The sequence below is a fragment of the Cupressus sempervirens genome, chromosome 1 (assembly GCF_028749045.1).
Source record: "Cupressus sempervirens isolate cs-2001-9-10 chromosome 1, ASM2874904v1, whole genome shotgun sequence".
In the NCBI taxonomy this organism is placed as follows: domain Eukaryota; kingdom Viridiplantae; phylum Streptophyta; class Pinopsida; order Cupressales; family Cupressaceae; genus Cupressus; species Cupressus sempervirens.
In genome coordinates, this window is record NC_143118.1 from 158392124 (window position 1) to 158413471 (window position 21348).

Below are 21348 nucleotides of genomic sequence, written 5' to 3' on the forward strand. Positions count from 1 at the left end.
AAGGACTCAGCATGGGCATGATTATATTTTTGTGGTGGTTGATGGGATTTCAAAGATGGCACGTTTTAATCCTTACAAGAAGACTAGTGATGTTGTTCATGTGGCAGAGTTGTTTTTCAAAGGAGTGGTGAGACTACATGGGTATAGTTTCAAATTTCGATACCAAATTTGTTGGGTATTTTTGGCATACATTGTGGAAGAAGTTGAAGACAAATTTGAAGTTCAATTAATTGCATCATCCACAGACTGATGGATAGATAGAAGTTTTGAATCGTAGTTTGGGAAACTTACTGAGATGCTTGGTTGGAGATAAACCAAAAGGATGGGATATGATTTTACCACAACCAAAATTTTCATACAATAATTCTATCAACAAGAGTACTTGTAAATCACCATTCTAGATTGTCTATGGGAGTAGTCCCAAAAATGGTTCTGAATTGAGGCAGTTAGATAAAGGAGAGATAAGTAGTGCTGGAGTAGAAGAATTTGCTAAACATTTGAAGAACATCCATGAGGAGGTAAGGAAGCACATCATAAAGATGAATACATAGTATGAGGCTAAGGTAGATGTGAAAAGGAGGTATAAGGAATTTTATATAGGAGATGAAGTCAAGGTTCATTTGAGAAAGGAGCGTTTTCTAGTGGATACATATAATAAGTTGAAGATGAAGAAGTCTCCAAACTATGCAATATAGTGAAAAGGCATGATTTTGGAAATGCCTATGAGTGGAGTTGCCTGTTGAATTGAATATTTCAGATTTGACAGAGTTATGAAGGAGGTGATGGAGATGAAATTGCAAAAGCCTAGTGGAGTATTCCAGTAGCTAGTTCAGCTACAAAGGAGATTGAGGAGATACTGGATAATCGCGTTGGAAAAAGTACTAGGAACAAAACTTATGAGGAATATCTGGTCAAATGGAAAGGGACACCAATAGAGGATTGATCATGGCTAGTAAAGGAGGAGGTTAACCATCTTGGTTTTCCTTTGAACACCTAAGATGTGACGAGTTCACTTCTCAAATTATGGCCCTAGGTGTTTGATGTAGGAGCATTTTGGGTGTAAGAGAAATCTTGCATCACCCAAAAATATTTTCTTTTTAGTCTTTTCTATTTTAATAAGGACTAGTAGATCGGGTGGTTACTATTAATGGGAGCTTGCTATTTTTAGTAATTTTTTCATACAAGCTCGAAATGTTCTCATTTTCTACATGAAAGTTCATTTTAGAGTTATAAGTCTACCATAAAAATCTCATTGCTCCAATTTAAGTATCAAAGAAGTTATTGCAGATTTTCAATGGAAACATTTGCAAAAAAATCTTTAGGCTCACCATTGGAGACCGTAGAGTGCCTGAATGAGGTCTGAAAACTTGAGGAAAGGGCGCATGTGCCATTCCAACCTAGTAGATCAAGAGCTAGCATTTTTGAAAAGTGGTTATAATAGCCAATCAGAGGAACAGTTTGTGAGTTATGGTTTTTCAAAGTTGGGCTACTTGAAATGTCTAAAATAATTGCCAAAGATGTATTTGGTCGACTTTGTATGTATTGTTAGGGTCTTTTGGCCCTAGGTATTAAGTTTCAATGTCTAGAACCTTCCCGAGTGGCATTAAATTGCCTATTTAAGAAAGGCCTAAACATTGTCTAGGACAGCTCTAGGTGATAGTTCGCTGCTTGTCTTGCAAATTATTGAAATGAAGCTGCCCATGTGGGTTAGCATATTGTACTTGTGAACTCTGTAATTCTGCATTTGCAGTGCAAATAAGAAGTCCATATTTTGTTCTCGCATTTGCTATTGTTTCTTTGTTTTCTGTTATGCTTTATGGTATCAAGGGGAGCACCCTTCATCAACAATTCTAAGGTGACTTCCTTCATTTGAATTAGTTCTTTCACTTTTCTCAACCTCTTCATCATCTTCTTAATAATTAACCTTCTTCACCTTTGTGTAGGTTTCTTGATTGGCTTGTAGGTGCATCTTTCCTCTTCTAATATTTTTTTACTTGTGATTGTGTTGGCTTTGTGATTCTCATTATACCCTTTTTCAATGGTGGTGTAATTTCTTATGCAACTTAGGTTCTCTATCTAGTATCCTTTGAACTTATTGAGGGTGGCCAAAGGTCTCTTCTTACATATCTTTGTTTGTGGTTCTACAATAACAATTGCTTTACCCATGTATTCTTCTTTAGCATTGTCTTCTCATTTCTCTTCTATAATCATCGAGGATTGATTTTCTTCCCTTGCATTAAGTGCACTTTCTAAAGTGTCAATCATTTTCTTGAATTTCTTCTTAAGTTTGGGGCAAAAATGCCCATTTTGACCTTCTCTTTAGCCTATTCATATGTCCCAAATGGTTGGGGGTTCCTTATCAACCAGCTCATTCAGTAGATCTTCAAAAGCCTTGATGGATCGATCTATGTTTATTTCATAATCCATGGGTTCAAGCCATGCAACCCTAGGATTCACCACTTTCACAAGTGTATTGTTGGCATCAACAAGAAAGAAAATATCATCATGATATTTCTCAATTAGCTATTGAGGTATCCTATACCTTTTATTCATTCTCTCCTTAGATTTTCAAAATATTCATTCATAACACTTTCAAAGTTGTTACCTGACTATTGAAAACTCATTGATTTGATAAATAGCAGGAATATATGTCCTCCAATTTACTTGACCAATTGATGGAAAATAGTTTTGCATGTAAAGAAAACGCATACCAGTAACAAACCAAACTTGCATGTATTTGTTCTTGTAACCCTGATTGTTCTCATTTTCTCGATTAATTGCCTTAGTTGTAGCTTGGCTAGGTCATATTTGTGACCTTTCTTAACAATCTTATACCCCAAATTAACTGCTACGCATGACACACTATTGGGTCTGCTTGACTGAAAGATTTTGTAGGGAATGACATAAACTCCACATTTTGTTTCCAAATCTTCTATCATATAAATTTTCAAACCATGTCCATCCCACTAAGCTTGGGTGTTAGCTTTAATTCATTCTTTGAGATCATATGAATGGATTTCGCCTTCTTTATAATCAGATAAATTGTGATCATACATATTGAATCCTTCGTAATTTTGATTGGTTCATCTAGCCACATGTGCATGTCATGTACTCTTCTTAACACTATATATATCCAATTTAATTTAAATTATATTGAAAAATATAGGACATGGATAAGACCTTTTGTCTCCAAATGTTTGTGTTCCTCGTTCAATTTTCTGTCAACACAACTTTTCATAAACCTCATGTAATTCGTGACCTTCAACTTTCACAATTTTGCAATGATAGAATGAATGGATATCATTTACCAGTAAAACCCTAGGTGTTATCGACAATAATGCACCCACCTTGTCAGTTTGTGCGGCAACTTCAGGATATAGCTTGTACTTTGACTCGTCAGATACTTCATTTTTGATTAATTTCACAGAATTTACCTTTATCTTTTTCATGGTTGCAAAACTTGAATCCATTGTTGTTAAATAGGGTTTCAATGATCAAACACTCACACTTTTCTCAGTTAGCTTAAAATTGACTTTTGTACCTAAAATTCTTCAATAGATTTGTACTCACAAGCTCTCAAATTCAATTTCACTCACAGACAACTTAAGTTCACTCTTACACTCTCAAAATGCAGATGCAGGGTAACCAAATGAATTTCTTTTCCCCTATTTAGTGCTCATTAGGATGTAATAAATGCTTCATACATCATACTTGATTACCACAAATAACTCAGTTATACATCAATTGCATCACTTGCTCAGTAATACACGAACTCTATTAACACACCAACTTTACCAATAGTTTCACTAACTTGGTTAACTATGTGTCTTTAGTTACCGACCATATTGGTGCGACTTACCAACTTTGCAAAACTTCTAAAATCCACGAGTTGTCCTTGTGCATCATTCATCATGCAGATATACTTCCTTCCATTGTATATTAGGAATTGATGTATGATGTATCAAATGCAATTCCTTACCTTCTTCTAAGGCTTAGTTGGTAGTAGACGTTTCACCTAATCCATTGGATGAGGTCCCACCATTAGTTGCATTTTTTTCATTCTCTTCTATCTTCTTTATCCATTTCTTTACTAATTTGTAAATGAACTTCATCTATATTGACTTTTCCCTTACCTTTTGGATCTTCCTCATTAGGTGTTGACACTCATTACTGATAGTTCTTGCTTAAGTGACCAATTCTCTAGCAATGATAACATGCCATTCCAGGATTCTTCTAGTTACCAAATCTTTCTCCAAAGTGTAATCTCATGCAATCAGAAGCAATATGACCATACTTTCCACATGCAATGCAAGAATACCATGTATTGTATTCCTAATTGATTGTATTGCCCTTCTTTCTTACTGACCAATTAAATTTCCTTTGTGATCCGTAGTCTTGAGACTTATGTCCAAATTTGTTGCAAGTGTCACAATACACATTGAATGCATACTTATTAGGTGACTGATTGAACTTAGATCTACATTCATATTCTTGGTGACCATACTTATTGCAATGGTAAGAGTAACCATCAAACTTGGGAGTAACATTGGACTTACTAGTTTTTCTCCTATAAACATTTATTGTGTATCAAACTTTCCATAGTGATAACATATAGGTTTCTTTGGCTTCGGATTGATGTACATGTCCCTTGTGTTCAGATTGCTTTGATGATTCTCCTTGCTCGATGTAACCTAGTCCAGATGTATCTCTTGCTCACCTTTGTCTAAGAATCCATTCATCCGGTATCTTGATACATTCCTCTGATCTCTTCAATCTCTCATTTATTTATTTCTTAGATCTTAGTTCACTCTTCACTTTTCATTCTCAGTTCTTAATTCAACAATCTCTTCCATCCTTTTGTCGATCTCATGATTTGTACCGAGTAATTGATCTACCATATCATAATGGTTACGAGTCAACCTTGATATTTCTTCATCCTTGACATCCAATCTTGCAGTGATTTGTCTCGTCTTCTTCCATCATTTGTTTGTTGTCCTCATCTTTTCTCTTTTGTTCCATTATTTCACACATCTTGGTAGATTTCAATTCTTGTTCTCTTTTCAGTGATTTTATTTGCTTAGCAAGGTTGTGATTTTTCTCCAGTAGTTCAACTATAGAAGCGTCTTATTCATTGGACATGTTTCCATTAGATAGTTCATCAATCACTTCTTCCTGATAGGTTGTTTCATTCATTTGTTGAGAATTTTTCTTCCCTCTATTCAATGACTGCTTAATTTTGGCTTCCATCTCATTGATTTGGTCCATAACCATCCTTGATTCTAATTTTTTATTCTCAATGGTTTTGCCAAGTCTATAGCTCTCCATGACTTAGATCTTTACTCTCAAGTGGTAAACCTTCAACAAGAGATATGAGCTCTAAAACTAATTATTGGAATATTAGGAAAGGTAGGATGCGGGGGTGGGGTGGGTGACTCAAAGACTAGAATGACAATGGAGGCTAGATAGTGAATCAATTTATGAAATGAACATAGATGTGTACATGCAAAGTGAGTTGTACTTAATAGATCAAAACTTCTTGTTACTTTCTAGCCATTGTAAACAATATTTGAAATCCTTTAATCAAGGTTGACCTAATAGTTATGTAAATCCTTTACTAGGGTGTCATTCTAAGGGAATATTCTAAAGTCCTCTAACAAGGCCACTCCTAACATGGTGATTTTGTAACCTTTAACAGGGTTGGCTCCTAATAGAGCTCACTTCAAAAGAGTGAAAATTAGTGACATGTTGATAGTTTTTCCCAAATTGGATTTTCACGTTAAATCACAGTGATGTTAAATCCTAGTGTCCAACTTGTGTGGATGTTGTCTATGATGTTTTACTAATTAATGTTTACATTATGCAAGTTTGTTATATTTAGGACAATGGACAACTAGTTGATGTTACTAAAAGTTGACTGTAGAGACCGAGCTATAGAATGATAAGATCTAGAGTTGTTTAATAATGCCACGAAGGTCACACCTAAAATGCATTCAAAGAAAGTTGACATACTAAGCTTAAGAAGGCTCAAACACTAAGAAGATGCAATGATTCCTTCATTAGAATATAGTATTTGTATATGGAAATGCATAATGGAAAGTGAAGAATGCAAAATATAGGGCAAGAATGGGAAAGTGCATGTGCAAATAGATAGCAAATTGTAACCCCAATTCTCATGGTGAAATTTGGAAATCCGAAATGATGACTAAATTGTGACCCAAATTTCAGCTTGGAATGGCAAGAACAAGATGGTTTGGAGGTTACAATGACTTAGCTCGCTTGAGGTTCTAGAGAGAACCTAAGGTCCAACAAGTTATGATGAAACCTCTACCACTCTGTGTCACTGTCACTAGAAACATATTTGACCTTTTTCTTCTTCTCCTTAGGTTCCTTCAATGACAACTTAGCTTTGAAAGTAGACTCAACATTGTCAGGTTTGAAATCAAAATTAGAGAGCTCAAAGGCAGTGAGCCTACCTACCAAACCTTCCAAAGTCAAATAGGTGACAAGGACTTAGCTCACTTAAAGGTGCTTGCTTGCAATTGTTGTATCTATTGAGATTGTTGCAAATGATTGCATTGTATGTTCCGACATTAATGTTTTGTCATTGATTCAACATGTTTTTTTTTCCTCACAAAGTTAATGGTTTATTCATCGGTGAGATTGGATCAATATATATTTTGTATGGACAATTAGATGGTGCACAATTATATTGATGTTAAGATTTGAGTCATCTACAATGAGATGATCATAACCTAGTTATTAGCCTTTTCTAGTTAATTGGATTTAGAAGAGTTTATTAATTGTGTTGATGCACTTTTGGCCAACCTGGTTAGTTGATGTGTTACATTAGATTGTAAGCATGAGCTACAGATAATGACTTGTTGGAGATAATTTCTTTGGGTCCTAGCCATGTCCAAATCAACATATATTGAATTGCATTGGTTATTGTAATGTATTATTGTGATTAAGGTCCTAATCTTGGCCAACCTAGTTAGTATATGAGATGCAAAGGTATGGCAACATGCTCTATCTTTGATTGGAAGTAGAGACATGGAATTAATGTACTTCATTCAAATTGTTCTAGCATATCAAAGATTCTATCAACCAATTCATTATTTAGTGGATTTTGTCCATTTTAAGGTCTGTCACCCTTCTTGTAAGAAGGCATGTACATTCCCATTGCATGTTTAATATGGTTTATGCGCTAGTACATTATCTAGTGGGTTTTTGATCCATGTAAAAAAATTAGTGTTTAGTTGTAAGTGTTACCTTTGTATTCCTAACAATATTGACCCTAGATCTTGTCTTCCATGTTTGACGAATACCAATGTGTTGATATCTTCATTGATAGTTTGAGCGCATGGATTGATGATTAATTCATTGTTGTCAAAATGACTGGAGGTAGCTTTTGCAACTCTCCAAACCATTTTAGAGCTCAAAACTTGAAGAGGTCTGCTGGGGATTTAAATACAAAGTGAAGACAATTTTTATCATTTTATGATCTACCATACTCTACTTTTATAACTTACACATAGAGCCTACAATGCCATAACACATGTTTAATATTATTCAATTAGACCAACATTTTGAACAATTTTATCAATGTGACATCTTACTCCATTTCATATTATTTTCACAAAATGATCCTTCATTTCAAGATTTTATGTTTCTACATGTTACTACTACATTGTCATAGTTTACCAATTAACTTTTAGAACAATTGATAGAACATCATACTATTTTCTTTTATCTATCAATCTTTAAATTATTAATGATCTCATTAACATTGAACTCTAATGAACATCAATCCTATCAGATATTGCACCATTTTAGTTCTGACTCTACATTTATATGATCACTTCAGTCCTAATTTGTAACAATGACATCCTAATCAAAACAATGTAAAAAAGAGAAAAGTTAGATTAATTATTTATTACACATAAATACAATTTTCTCTTTTATTAAGAATAGCTCGAGTGCCAGGAGCCTTATTACCAAACTCTAGATAACTAGCAATTGAAACTGGTCAAATTTGCGTGCACTATATGCTTTTACCTCTGTTGTCAACAGGGAAACTACGAATCTATAATCACAGAGCACGCAATAGAATGGAAAATTTGTGCGAATAATTCTACAGCATTGGAGAAAGCTTACTTCTAAATCTGCTTTTACCTCTGTTATCAACTGGAAAACAGCATATCCAAAATCACAGAGCAAGCAATAGAATGCAAAATCTTTTCGAATCATTCAACAGTACTGGAGTAATCTTACCTCTAGATCTAATACCACAGGAAACAAAGCTTAATTAAGCAAGCCTCCACCTTGTTACAAAAGCATTGAGATAACAATGTAAGTCAAGCCTGTACAAAATCTTAACCAAAACCTTCACAATCTCTTAATAGGAAGCAGCTTCAAGAAGGGGTGAGTTAGACGGGGACGGAGAAGGAGGAGAATTGACGGGGAAATGATGACGATCTGATGATATGTTGTAGATCATCTTCACCACATGACTCATCTTAGGCCTTTGTTCAGCTTCCCCACAAGCACATACAAGGGCAATCTGAAGCATGCCCACCATTTCTTCCTCAATATTCTCATACCTCAACAGCTCTAGATCAAACACTTCCACAGTCCACTCTTCTCTCACAACGGACTGAACCCATTTGGGCAGATCTATGCAATCCCCTTCCTCCTGTAGACCGTTTTGTGCTGGGATCTTTCCTGTAAGCAGCTCAAGGAGCACCACTCCAAAGCTGAAAACGTCTGCCTTTTGAGAAGTCTTTTTATTGTCAATCTGCTCTGGTGCTCTGTACCCTGCAGATCTAGTGGCAGCCATGGAAGGATTCACAAGCTTCATTAGACAAAAGTCTGTTACACATGCATTTCCATGTTTGTCCAGCAGAATGTTAGAGGATTTCACATTTCCATGTGTTATGCCTGAACGATGAAGATACGCAAGCCCCAAAGCTGCATCCAACGCTATCTTCAATCGCCTAGTCCAGTCCAGTGGTGTGCTATTTGGACCCCTGTTACCTAGTAAAGGACAGAAAACAAATGTCACAATCTGTTTCTGAAAAGTTGATCGGTCTACGATTGCTACAATTGTTTTTTAATTTTTAAATGACCATTTGGATTAGTTCCATGAGAGCAAACACTGAAAACACTCGAGGCATAATAGACTGAAAAGGCTTTGCAAATGAGGCAAAAGCCTACAATACAATCGTAAATTGTGAAGCTCTCTAAGCTCAAACTTGACATATAACAATAATTAATTTCAACAAGTAATTGACTTGAGCCCATTACCAATTAAAAAAAGGACTTTACAAATGGGTTAGCAGGGTAAGCTGTCCTGATTGAGAGAAGCTTCATCAATGCCTCAACCCTGTGTATAGACAAGAAGGAATCAATGTCACAAAATGGAACTTAGAAATAGAATCTCACGGGCCACTGAAATGGTCTTAACCACTGAAAATAGGTCATTTCTAGATGGAATGAGAATCCCTAATGCTCAAGCTCGTCAGAAAAGGGATCTATTGAATCACCATTCATAAAAGATCCAGTCATAGAGAATGAAACCTAACCATTGAATTAGAGTGATTTTTATGAGCCACCATTTATCATGAATGTTTTACCATTTCACTTAAAGATGGCACTATTAACTACTGACACTAGATAACATGGCACTGTACTGCTATTTTGCCCACTTCAATCTTAGGCTACTATCAGGAAATGCAAAAACCTTTACTAAAATCAACTGGGTGTTTTATATATCTTGTCAAAGACAGTTCTTGATAGTTTACACATTCACAGAACTCAACTTTCACCAGTAGCAGTTCACATCAATTACAAAATTCTTATTTCATGACTTTAAAGTTCGTCACAATGCGCACAATTCATGGGATTAATCTTCTCTGAATCTTAATAAAAAAACTCGGGCATTTTTTATGCATTGCGAAACCTCTAAGGGATTAATGAATACTGTCAAAACTAACAAAATACATACAGACGGTTTTGTGGAAGCAATCACTAAGCTTTGCGAAGTAAATCCTTGAAACCCAACATGCAATGTACATAAACCATCGAGGGCTTCAAAAGCAAAAGAAGACATGACTGTTTTATGCAATGCGCCAATGATGGGAAAACCCTTTGCAAAACACAGCATCACAAAAGATTTCAATCTAAACCCTATGAATACTGTTAGTATTGATAATTAAAAAGGGGGCATTGCATTTACGGAGCATTTTCAGAGATAGAATGCACTGAACATACCATGAAGAAGAGAGTAAAGGCTGCCATTGGGAAGATAATCATAAACAAGCAGCTTCTCATCCTTGGCATAATAATAAGCCCTCAAGCTCACCAGATTGACATGTTTGAGGCTCCCTAGCATTTGCATATGCTGCTCAAAATCTTTTCTGCTGCTTGCAAAAGCATCCTTCACTCTCTTAACCACAACAACGGAAGAATCCTCAAGAGCAGCTCTGTACGCACTGCCAAAGCTTCCTTTTCCCAACATCTCAGCAGAAGCCCGAAGAAGATCTTCCACCTCAAACTGCTTCGGTCCATGTAAGAACACCAATCTTCCTCGATCTTCACCAGGGATTTGCTGTGAAATGCTCCGGCTGTAAGTGGAAAACGCCATTTTCTCCTTATCAAAAACATTTGCACCCTTTCCCCCCGCCACATTTCGGCAGTATCTTCTATAGTAATAGCAGATAAATACCAATGTCATCAAAGCCAATACGGTGAAGTTTCCCACAATGATCATAATAACAGCATTTCTGCTGAGCTTTATTGGGCTCTTCATATCTGCCCTTAATTGGATCTGAGAGATTTTTTCACCGCCCACCTCTTAAGACCGCGGTTTACATTGCCATGAAAAATCCCTCCCAAATGCAGAGCACAGATTTACCCACTTTCCGATTCCGATTACAGATGGGTGTCAAAATAAATTGGGCTGCAGAGAAGCAGTTAGGTTATTAATTGCAGCATCTAATCTTTGTAACGGTCTGGCATAAAAACTTGTCAGATTTTTAAAATGTATTGATGAATCGACCGTGACCACTACGTTCTCACAGTACCAACTATGTACCACCGCCGGGCGCCATTTTTTCAACCCACGAGATTCTTGGGCTCAACGGCTTTAAATGAGAAGAAATTTTCATTTCATGCATTGAAATCATCATGTAAAAACCGATTCTCCATCATTGCAACTGCCTCTCCAACTTTGTCGTACATTCTGAAATTCAAAATGCTTGCCCCAACTGCTCGCATAACAGGATTCCTCCTTTTAAGTATACCATAAACGTGCAAAACTTAACTACTCTCCCTTGATAATGCGGAGTGGGCGAGCGTTGGTAATGCGGAGTGGGCGAGTCAAAGATCTCACAGAAAACGCCATTCACGAATGAAATGTTTTTTGAGACGGGCAGCATGGATCGAGAATATTGGAAGGCGTGCAAACTCCTTTTTAATTGAAGCCCGTAAACATCGCACTATTTCATCAGGATCATGGTGAAACTGGGGAGCACTGTTTACTACGTAAAAAAAATTAAAAAAATCAGCTTTTGATTTGTCATTGTTTGGAGGAGGACGAGGGTCCTTTCTAGATGTTATACCTAGTCGAATGCTAAAATTCGGTTCCATTTCATTTTTGTTGGTTCAATGATTTGCCTCATTTAGCTTAGGAATAGTGGAGAGGGGCCTTGGGTATGCTATCTTGAGTTTTAGGTTTGAATATGCTCTAGATTAAAGAGATGTTTGTATTGCGTCTATGGTGGGAGTTTGTCTTAATTTTTGGTTTGAGTTCGAGGTCTAGATTAAAGGGATGCTTGTATTGGACATAGTGGGAGCTTGTCTCAAATGTCTAAAATATAGGTTGTTGACATAGTGGGAGCTTGCCTCAAATGTCTAAAATTAGGGTTGTTGACCTAGTGAGAGGTTACAAGGGTATACTTCCTATGTCTAAAACAATCTATGTTAAGCATAAAGACACAATTTTCAATTATTTCAGAATAATTTCATTTTTAAAAATCATAATTTTATAATATTTTAAATTGTTTCACTTGTTATTATATTCTATGTTAAGTATAAAGACACAATTTTCAATTATTTCAGAATAATTTCATTTTTAAAAATCATAATTTTATAATATTTTAAATTGTTTCACTTGTTATTATATCTCATCTCATCTCCTATTTTTATATATTGAATATATGTTTTAAATGGAACGATATATCCATCTCTTTAGCAGCTGGGCATCCACATTTCACAACAATTTGTATTATAAAAAAAATTATCTTTCAATTCGATTGTCTAACATTAAAAATAAATAAAAAATACTTTGAGTTTGACCACCTAACATAAAGATATTATAAATTCATGTGAGAAGATTTGAAAAATACTTTTTGACACAAATTAGCCTCCATATCCTACCTAGCAACAATTTGAAAAGTAATAACTTGTATCTTTGAATTTGATTATATAGCATTTTAAAAAAAAAAAGTTCATGTTAGAAAATTTGAAATAACATGGTAGAACATATTAAATTATTTTAAATAATTATTTATTATAATTTTATTGTTTTCATATTATATAAATTAATTTTTAACATACATTTTATTTATAAAATAATATGAAATATTTTAAGTTGTATCTAATGATTCATTTTTATTAAGGGCAAAACAAGTTTTTGGGGGACTTTAAACCTAATTTACAAAAGACTCATATAAGGATGTTCTTAGTCAACCATTGGCTAGATTCCAACAAAACACAAACAAACACAAGCAATAAAGAACAATTTCTTACTCAAGGATCTCTATAACCTCATTCTCCCAAACATTTAATTTTTTATACATATTTTAATGTCATGAAGATCATTCTTGGCTTGCTTTACAACTATTTTTAAGTTTCCTTGCACTTTGACGAGCCTTCTTAATAACATTTTGATTGTTCTCATTAACACTCCTAAAATCCACAAATGGATTTTTGAGTAATTTGGAAGCCTATAGCTTTTGTCACTTATTCACCAGACATTTGATGCTTTCAACACTATTATGCATTGCCTTGAAACTCATATTTACTAGGTTCACTAGTCTTTCACTCATATTTTTTAGCTTTGCCTCAGGCCCAATAATGTGCCATTTGTAGTCAATTTTCAAGGTTATGGCATCTTTGACCACATTTTGCAAAATGGCTAGCATTTTTTTCTCATCGCCCTCCAACATAGAGGTACCTTATTTATTCAGGAATGAAGCAATGTTGTTATGTGTTGACCAAATTTTGATATTTGAGTTATCTCTTAAAAGTGACATTTTGGCATATTAAATTGACCTATTGTAGAATCTTTGGCAACCCCACGAAAATCCTTTGGATCTTCTTTGTCGGTTGGACCAAGAAAGAGGAATCCTTTTGCAATTGATGTGGAAAAGGAAAATGTATCTCTTCTTATTCGTCAATCGGGGGGGGGGGGGGCTACCTCCACAAAATTACCTTTCACCCCAATTCTCTCACCAACCAAAATTCCTTTCATCTTAATTTATTTTCCAACAGAGTGCATGTCCCTCAACACTTAAGCTTCCCCTTTCACTGATTTTCTCTTTTTATTCTTATTATTTTCCTCAATCATTGAGGAGGGAACTTCATTGTGGGAGTTAGATTCATTATCAATGTTATACCACTCCTTATCCTTGGATTCCTCATCCCTAAATTTTGTATTCATTTTTTCCCCTAAATGAGATCTTGAAAATCCATCATCCATTACAGGTGAAACAATTCAACAAATCAAGTAAGATTGGAAGAGGAAGGAAGAGCCTTAATTTGTTTCATAATGATAAGAATTAAACCCTGCATAAGAGGGTTCCTTGCATTTTTAGTATGCTATTTAATCTCTAACTCTAAGGAGGTGATTAGATAATATGGAAAGGAAACCTTCTATTTGTGCCTAAAATGATTAAATAAGGAGAAATGGAAACTAAACATCATGGTATGTCTATTTGGAAATTTTGTTTCTAAGTGCATGTGTACTGAAGACCTTCTATCACTACTTTAGATACTAGTAGATGGTGAGTTGATGCAGGAGCATCTTGGGTGTAAAAGCAATTATGCATCACCCAAAAATATTTTCTTTTTAGTCTTTTCTATTTTAATAAGGACTACTAGATAGGGTGGTTACTATTTATGGGGACTTGCTATTTTTAGTAAGTTTGTCATACAAGCTTGGAATGTTCTCATTTTTTACATGAAGGCTCATTTTAGAGTTATAAGCCTACCATACAAATCTCATTGCTCCAGCTTATGTATCATAGAAGTTATTGTAGATTTTCAGTGGAAAAATTTGGAGAAAAATCTTTAGGCTCACCATTGGAGGCCTTAGAGTGCCTAGATGAGGTTCAAAAACTCAATAGAAGGGCACTTATGCAATTTTGAGCCTATTGATCAAGAGTTGGCATTTCCAAAAAGTGGTTATAATAGTCAATCGGAGGAACAGTTCAAGAGTTATGGCCTTCCAAAGTTAGGCTACCTAAAATTTCTAAAATAATTGTCAAAGATGTATTTGGCCGATTCTATATGTATTTTTAGGGTCTGTTGGCTCTAGGTATTAAGTTTCAATGTCTAGAACCTTCCTAGGCAGCATAAAATTGCTTATTTAAGAAAGGCTTGAACATTGTCTAGGACAGTTCTAAGTGGTAGTACGCAACTTAAACTTGCAGATTACTATAATGAAAGCACGTATGTGGGTTATCATATTGTACTTGTGAATTCTGTAATTTAGTATTTGCAGCACAAATAAGAAGTCCATATTTTGTTCTTGTATTTGTTGTTGTTTCTTTGTTTCTATTATGAGTTTATGGTTTTAAGGGGAGCACCCTTCATCAAGTCGTATCAGAGCTAGAGTTCTTGAGTGTGTAGATAGAGTGTCAACTATGAGGCAGTTTGCACCAAGAAAGTGGTTTGGGTTGAGTGTGTAGATAGATTGCTGATTGTGAGGCAGTTTACACTAGGGTTTCAGTGAAAGTGTGAAAAAAAATGCCTTCACAAAGAGAGCATGGCGGAAGAGTTGTAGGTGTTACACTTGAGGGTTTTAGAGCCCTCCAAAGACAAATGCAAGCATTGGAAGAACAAATGCATAGAGGAATAAATCTTCCTACAAGAGATGAAAGCAAGGATGAGGATGAAGTAAAAGAAAATTCTAAAGTAGAGGCAATTCTAAACCTAGAGGAAGAGAGACTTTTTAGGGTCATCTCAAAGATTGGAAAAAGACCTAAGTTTGAAGTTCTTACATTTTCGAGAAATATTAACCTTAAGGAGTTGATCTATTAGATTGATGAACTAGAGGAGTACTTTGAGTATGAAGATATTGATGATCTTGATAGGGTCAAGTTTGCGAAGGAAAAATTGAAGGGACATGCAAAGATTTGGTGGCAGGAGGTTCAGTTGGAGCAAAATAGAAAGGGAAGGGACAAAATCACCATATGGGATCAGATGATAGATAAATTGAGGCGACAATTCATTCCCATGGATTATGAGCTTGATCTATTGAAGAAGATGCAAGGGTTGAAGCAAGTGGGAAAACCTATTCAAGAGTATACTAAATAGTTCTACTGAGTTCTCATGAGAACCGACCATGTAGAAGCTAGTAAGGAGAAAGTGGCCCGTTATCTTAATGGGTTAAGGCCAAGTATTCAAGATGAGTTGAGTCTAGTTTGAATGAACAATATTGAGGAGGCATACTAGTTTTCCCTAAGAGTTGAGGAAAAACTAAGCAAGAAGTTTGACAACATGAATAGTGGAAGAGGTCATGATGGAAGATCTAGTAGATGATCTTATGGTTGTCGTAATGATGATTAGAAGAACAAGGATGAGGTTGGAAGTAGCAGTTAGAACCAGAGGGGAAACAATTCCAACCATTTCCATGATCGGAACAATAGAGATTAGAGAGGAAGAGGTAGAGGACAAGGATTTGGAAGAGGAGGCTTTCATGGGAAATGTTTTCACTATGAAGAAGAAGTGCATAAAGCATTTGAATGTCCCCATTGCCAAGGAAGGACAAATTGAAGAATAGAAGGGTAGGCCAGAGTTGCACATGTTGATGAAGATGGCAGATCATCACATTTTGAAGATGCTGAAAGAGGAGAATTCCTAGTTAATAGAAGAGTCTCACTGAGTGGTGAGAATGAACCTGATTAAAGAAGCTCTTGTTTCTCACAAGGTGCATATGTGAAGATAAGTGTTGTGATGTGATCATTGATGGTGGAAAGTACTGAAAATCTGGTGTCAGAAATGATGGTCACCAAGTTGAAGTTGAAGAGGTAGAAACACCCACGTCCATACCATATTGCATGGGTGCAAGATGACCACAAGGTCATGGTTAATAAGTAGTGCTTGTAGAAGTTGATGAAAGCCAACTTCATAGCTCGCCAAGATCACCTACATTCAAATAACCTATTGAAGGGAAACCAAGAAGGAAGGGTGGAGCTTAGAGAAACTAAATGGACTAAGAGAGAAGATATTGCAACAATGAAAAAGAATTGTTATACAATATGACTTGAAAAGATATATAAAATTACAATAGGAGAGCACAAATATAAGGATTTCCTTTAAGAAACTCAAGCCAACAAATATTAGGCTGCAAGTCTTTCACTACCTCCATAGACCATATGTCTTCATGCCTTACTATGCCTATGAATTCCACCCCAAGTAATTTTTCTTTTGAACTTCAAGAGCCTATTATGCAGACTCCAGAATAAATTCAAATATAGATTCAGATACTCTCTCATCCTTAGAATTGGTTTCATGTCAAGAGGACTACCTAAATAATGAAGAAACAAGTGTTGATCAAGACCAAGATTCCTTCATCCCCTTTCACATCTTCCAAGATCATGTGCTTCCATCTTAAGAGCCACATAGTCCTTCATTTCCCATGTCATGCACCTCTACTAAGCAAAATCAAGATATTCCTTCCACCATCCCTAAGGAGATTATTAAAGACCAAGAGAAGGATACTTTTCCTATGCTACCTAAAATTACTTTTGAAGAGAAAATTGTTCCCTCACCCTCTTGTTCTACTTCACTACATTCACTTCAAAACTATGCTTAAGCTTTAAATACTCTTGTCAAAGGTATTGCTCCTATAATAGTTACTTATAAATCTATTGATGGCTTTGGTCATGTTGCTCACTCTAAAGATGTTGATATCCCTACTCATGGTCCATTCACATTTTCTAAATCTATCCTTGGTCCCTATCCATCTAAGATAAAACCTTCAAGTCTTCCATTCATATTGGGACCTTATATTCCTCTATCTCCTACTTCCACTCTCAACTCATTACACGTCCCTCCTACCCTACCTCAAGATCAACAAAGATACATATACTTGAACTCTTCACATTCACCTTTCCATCTAAACCAGTCATATTGGCCTCATTCATCAAAAAGTGCCAAGTCCTTTGTAAGCAATTTGGATGATCAACTCAAACACAAGTGCATGAATCCATGTTCAAAAGTTCACTATGTCTCCTCTAATTGACATATGAATATTAAGAAGGAAAAATAAAAAAAGAGACTGCAAAGGTCCACTATTCAAAGAGCTCAACCAAAGAAAGTGTGAGTTCTTAAATTTGTTATCAAAGAAATGTGTTCCAAAGTATCTAATGAAAAATCAAAAGCTACATGGATTCCCAAGTCTCTTTTGAAGGACTTGGATATTGAAAACAAATCAAAATTGACATTCAAGCTTCCACTCTATCTTCTTCCCAACATCTTCCTAAAAAGGTTTCAAAACCTTCTATTCCAGATTGTATATGGGAGTAGTCCTAGAAATGCTTCTGAACTGAGGCAGTTGGATAAAGGAAAGATAACTAGTGCTGAAGTAGAAGATTTTGCTAAACATTTGAAGAACATCCATGAGGAGGTGAGGAAGCACATCATAAAGATGAATATATAGTATATGGCTAAGGAAAATGTGAAAATGAGATATAAGGAATTACAAATTCGAGATGAAGTCATGGTTCATTTGAGAAAGGAGCATTTTCTAGTGGGTACATCTAATAAGTTGAAGATGAAGAAGTTTGGACCATGCAAGATAGTGAAAAGGCATGATTTTGGCAATGCATATGAAGTGGAGTTGCATATTGAATTGAATATTTCACCAATATTTAATATTTCAAATTTGACAAAATATTATGAAGGAGGTGATGGAGATGAAGTTGCAGAAGTGCAGTGGAGCATTCCAATAGCTAGTTCAGCTACAAAGGAGATTGAGGAGATACTAGATAGTCATGTTGGAAAAAGTACCAGAAACAAAACTTATGAGGAATATCTGGTCAAATGGAAAGGGAGACCAGTTGAGGATTCATCATGGGTAGCAAAGGAGGAGGTTAACCATCTTGGTTTTCCTCTAAACATCTGATACGTCATAGGGTCACTTCTCAAATTACCCCAGGTGTCTGATGTAGGAGCATCCTGGGTACAAGGGCAATCTTCTATCACCCAAAAATATTTTATGTTCAATCTTTTCCATTTTAATAAAGACTAGTAGATAGGGCAGTTACTATTTATGGAAACTTACTATTTTTAGTAAGTTTTTCATACGAGCTTGAAATGTTCTCATATTCTTTAGGAAGGTTTATTTTAGAGTTGTAAGTCTACCATTAAAATCTCATTGCTCAAGAATTAGTATTAGAGAAGTTATTGTGGATTTTTAGTGGAAAAATTTGCAGAAAAATCTTCAGGCTCACTGCTAAAGGCCTTATAGTGTTTCTGAAAAGTGGTTATAATAGCCAATCAGAGCAATGGTTCATGAGTTATGGCCTTCAGAAGTTGGGCTATCAAATTTTCTAAAATAAGTTGTCAAAGATGTATTTTGTCAACTCTATGTGTATTGTTAGGGTCTATTGGCCCTAGGTATTAAGTTTGAGCATCTAGAACCTTTTCGAGTGACATAAAATTGCCTATTTAAGAAAGGCCTAAACATTTTCTAGGGGAGTTCAGGGTGATAGTTCACAACTTATCTTGCAAATTATTGTACTTACGAATTCTATAATTCTGCATTTGTGGTGCAAATAAGAAGTGAATATTTGTTCTTGCATTTTTGTTGTTTCTATGTTTCTGTTATGAGTTTATGCTATTAATGGGAGTTCCTTGCATCACCACCATAGGTACCACTACAATAGGCACTACAGGAGCCACATCAGTAGCCACCATAGGGACGACGATAGGTGAGAAACTGGATCTGATAGGTGGAGATCCCACCTCGATAGATGGGTATAGATCTAGGTACAGGTGGTAGTAAGACATGTTAGAGTTCTGTGGTAGAGACCCTGCATAGAGGAGCAACATTTAGCTGAGTAGCAGGCTGAGTTAGATGAGGAGATGTAGGACCAACCTACTACAGGGACTCAAAATGCTTTGAGGAGGGCCACAGAGTAGATACGATAGGCCTCTCTATAGTTAGGAGAGCTATCTAGATTTAGGTAGCTGTTAGGGATACCCAGATAGTTGGGCATGATCGTGAGATCTATGGGCTACAAGAGAAACTACAGTTTTCTAAGAGGAGTTTAGAGCAGTAGTAGGATGAGATTTGGCTATAAGCAGCCTAGGTGACCTATTATTTTGTAACATATGCAACAGTCGTGCCAGGTGAGGCTAAGTAGGTGCCTTGATTTTCTCAGTATGCTCTAGAGTCAAGAGGTGCACGCCTTATAGCTAGGCCAAATATGCCTCCTCTGTTGCCTCCTTCTCCTCCTCTTGGAGGTGAGGGAGTAGGAGAGAGTTAGTGTGATTTTCTCCAATTTTGATTTGGCTTTGTATCCATTGGTGTGCCAACATGATTTTGCACCATTTTTGATATCAATAGCGCTCGAGTAGTGTTCATTTTTTCTTTAGATGTACACTCATGATATATATGAGATTTTGTTTCGAGTACCATCACATGTGTCACTTTTTGTCTTCATAGTTCGTTGTACATGAGATGTTTATGCTTATGATTATTAATGCAATTATGAAGTGATGTATGAATGCCAACTTGATTTAATATATGAATGTAGTGTAGATGAGATGGATTATGAAATTACGTATGAAATGCAAAATGTGAATGTACTAACATCTCATTTAGTGTTCTATTTCTATTGTAAGAGATAGGTACTTCATGAAGATTGGCAAGACAAAACCAAAGACCAAACACTTGTGCAGTCATGAAGAAACATGATACTTTTAAAAATGTCGATAATTCCTCATCACGAAGGATGCAACTAAATCAATGATCAAACTTATGCGAGTAGAACATATAATGCAACCCTATGCTAGATGCAACCTTAAACTAGATGCAACCCTAGGTCTGGTTTCCAAGCTTTGAAAATTTTCATCACTGAGCATATAGAAAATCCCCATATGTCATACAATTCCCATTGAATTGTAATCATGGAAATATGAATAGGACATATGTTCTAGTTTTGTTAGGATTAAATGTAAGCATTCAAGGCAAAAGAAGCCAGAATGACCTGAACATTTGTCCCCTTTAATGTAGCAAGTTAACATAAGCATTAGAGCATAAACACTAGGATGACTAGAATGTTTCTTGCGTGCAAACACACTGGACACACAAGAGATCCTTCTTATGCTAAGTAATTAGTAAATATTCTATCCACAACGACCCTTGCATCCGTAACTTGAGACAGAAGTTTGTCGTATGTACTCGCAATGACTTGTACGTTCACTTAGTAGGACGAGTACCAATATTTACTATAGCATAAAGAATTCACTCCAACAAGAAAGGAGAAGAACCAACCTCACTGATCTATTCATATAAAGGGAGTTGAGGTACATACGACCATTCAATATGAGATGGAGGCTCTTATAGTGGACACCCCATTTATATGTGTGTTTCAGATCATTGGAACTAAACCACAAATAGAAAGCAAAGAAAAGATCATGCCCCTAGTCCTCACTTCTCTAATTGAAAGTGACATTATCGAGTTGCTCAAAGAGACATGATTAAGAAAAAAAGCAAAAAAGACAAAGAAAAGCTCAACATATTCCAAATAAATTCATCATTTTGAGTTCAATTTTTGGTGTTATAGGATTGATGTTAAGTGTCAATGTTCAAAACATGTTTGAAAGAAAACTCTTTAGTAGGGTGACAATAGTAGACAAACATAGTTAGAACAACTAGTGATTGAAGTCAAAGAGGAATCTTCAGTAAGAAGAACCTTGGTAGGAACTGAGTGACAATAGATAGACACAGTTAGAACAACTGGCAACTGATGCTTAAGAGATTATCCATGAGAGGAATCTCTTAGTGACACAAGCAACAACAGGTAGATGCAATTAGAACAATTGGTGACTAACACT

The 21348-nt window shown here is 35.7% G+C and overlaps 1 protein-coding gene across 1 annotated transcript; it reads right to left on the reverse strand.

Moving 5' to 3' along the window:
* Nucleotides 1-8223: 8223 nt before the first annotated feature.
* Nucleotides 8224-11572, reverse strand: LOC149576634 (putative leucine-rich repeat receptor-like protein kinase At1g68400). The gene is made up of 2 exons (XM_089818614.1): nucleotides 10270-11572; nucleotides 8224-9033 (listed from the first exon to the last, which is right to left on the reverse strand). Exons 1-2 carry the CDS (start codon nucleotides 10805-10807, stop codon nucleotides 8396-8398), a joined length of 1176 nt encoding a protein of 391 aa, XP_089674740.1. The 5' UTR covers nucleotides 10808-11572; the 3' UTR covers nucleotides 8224-8395.
* Between the last annotated feature and the right edge of the window lie 9776 nt (nucleotides 11573-21348).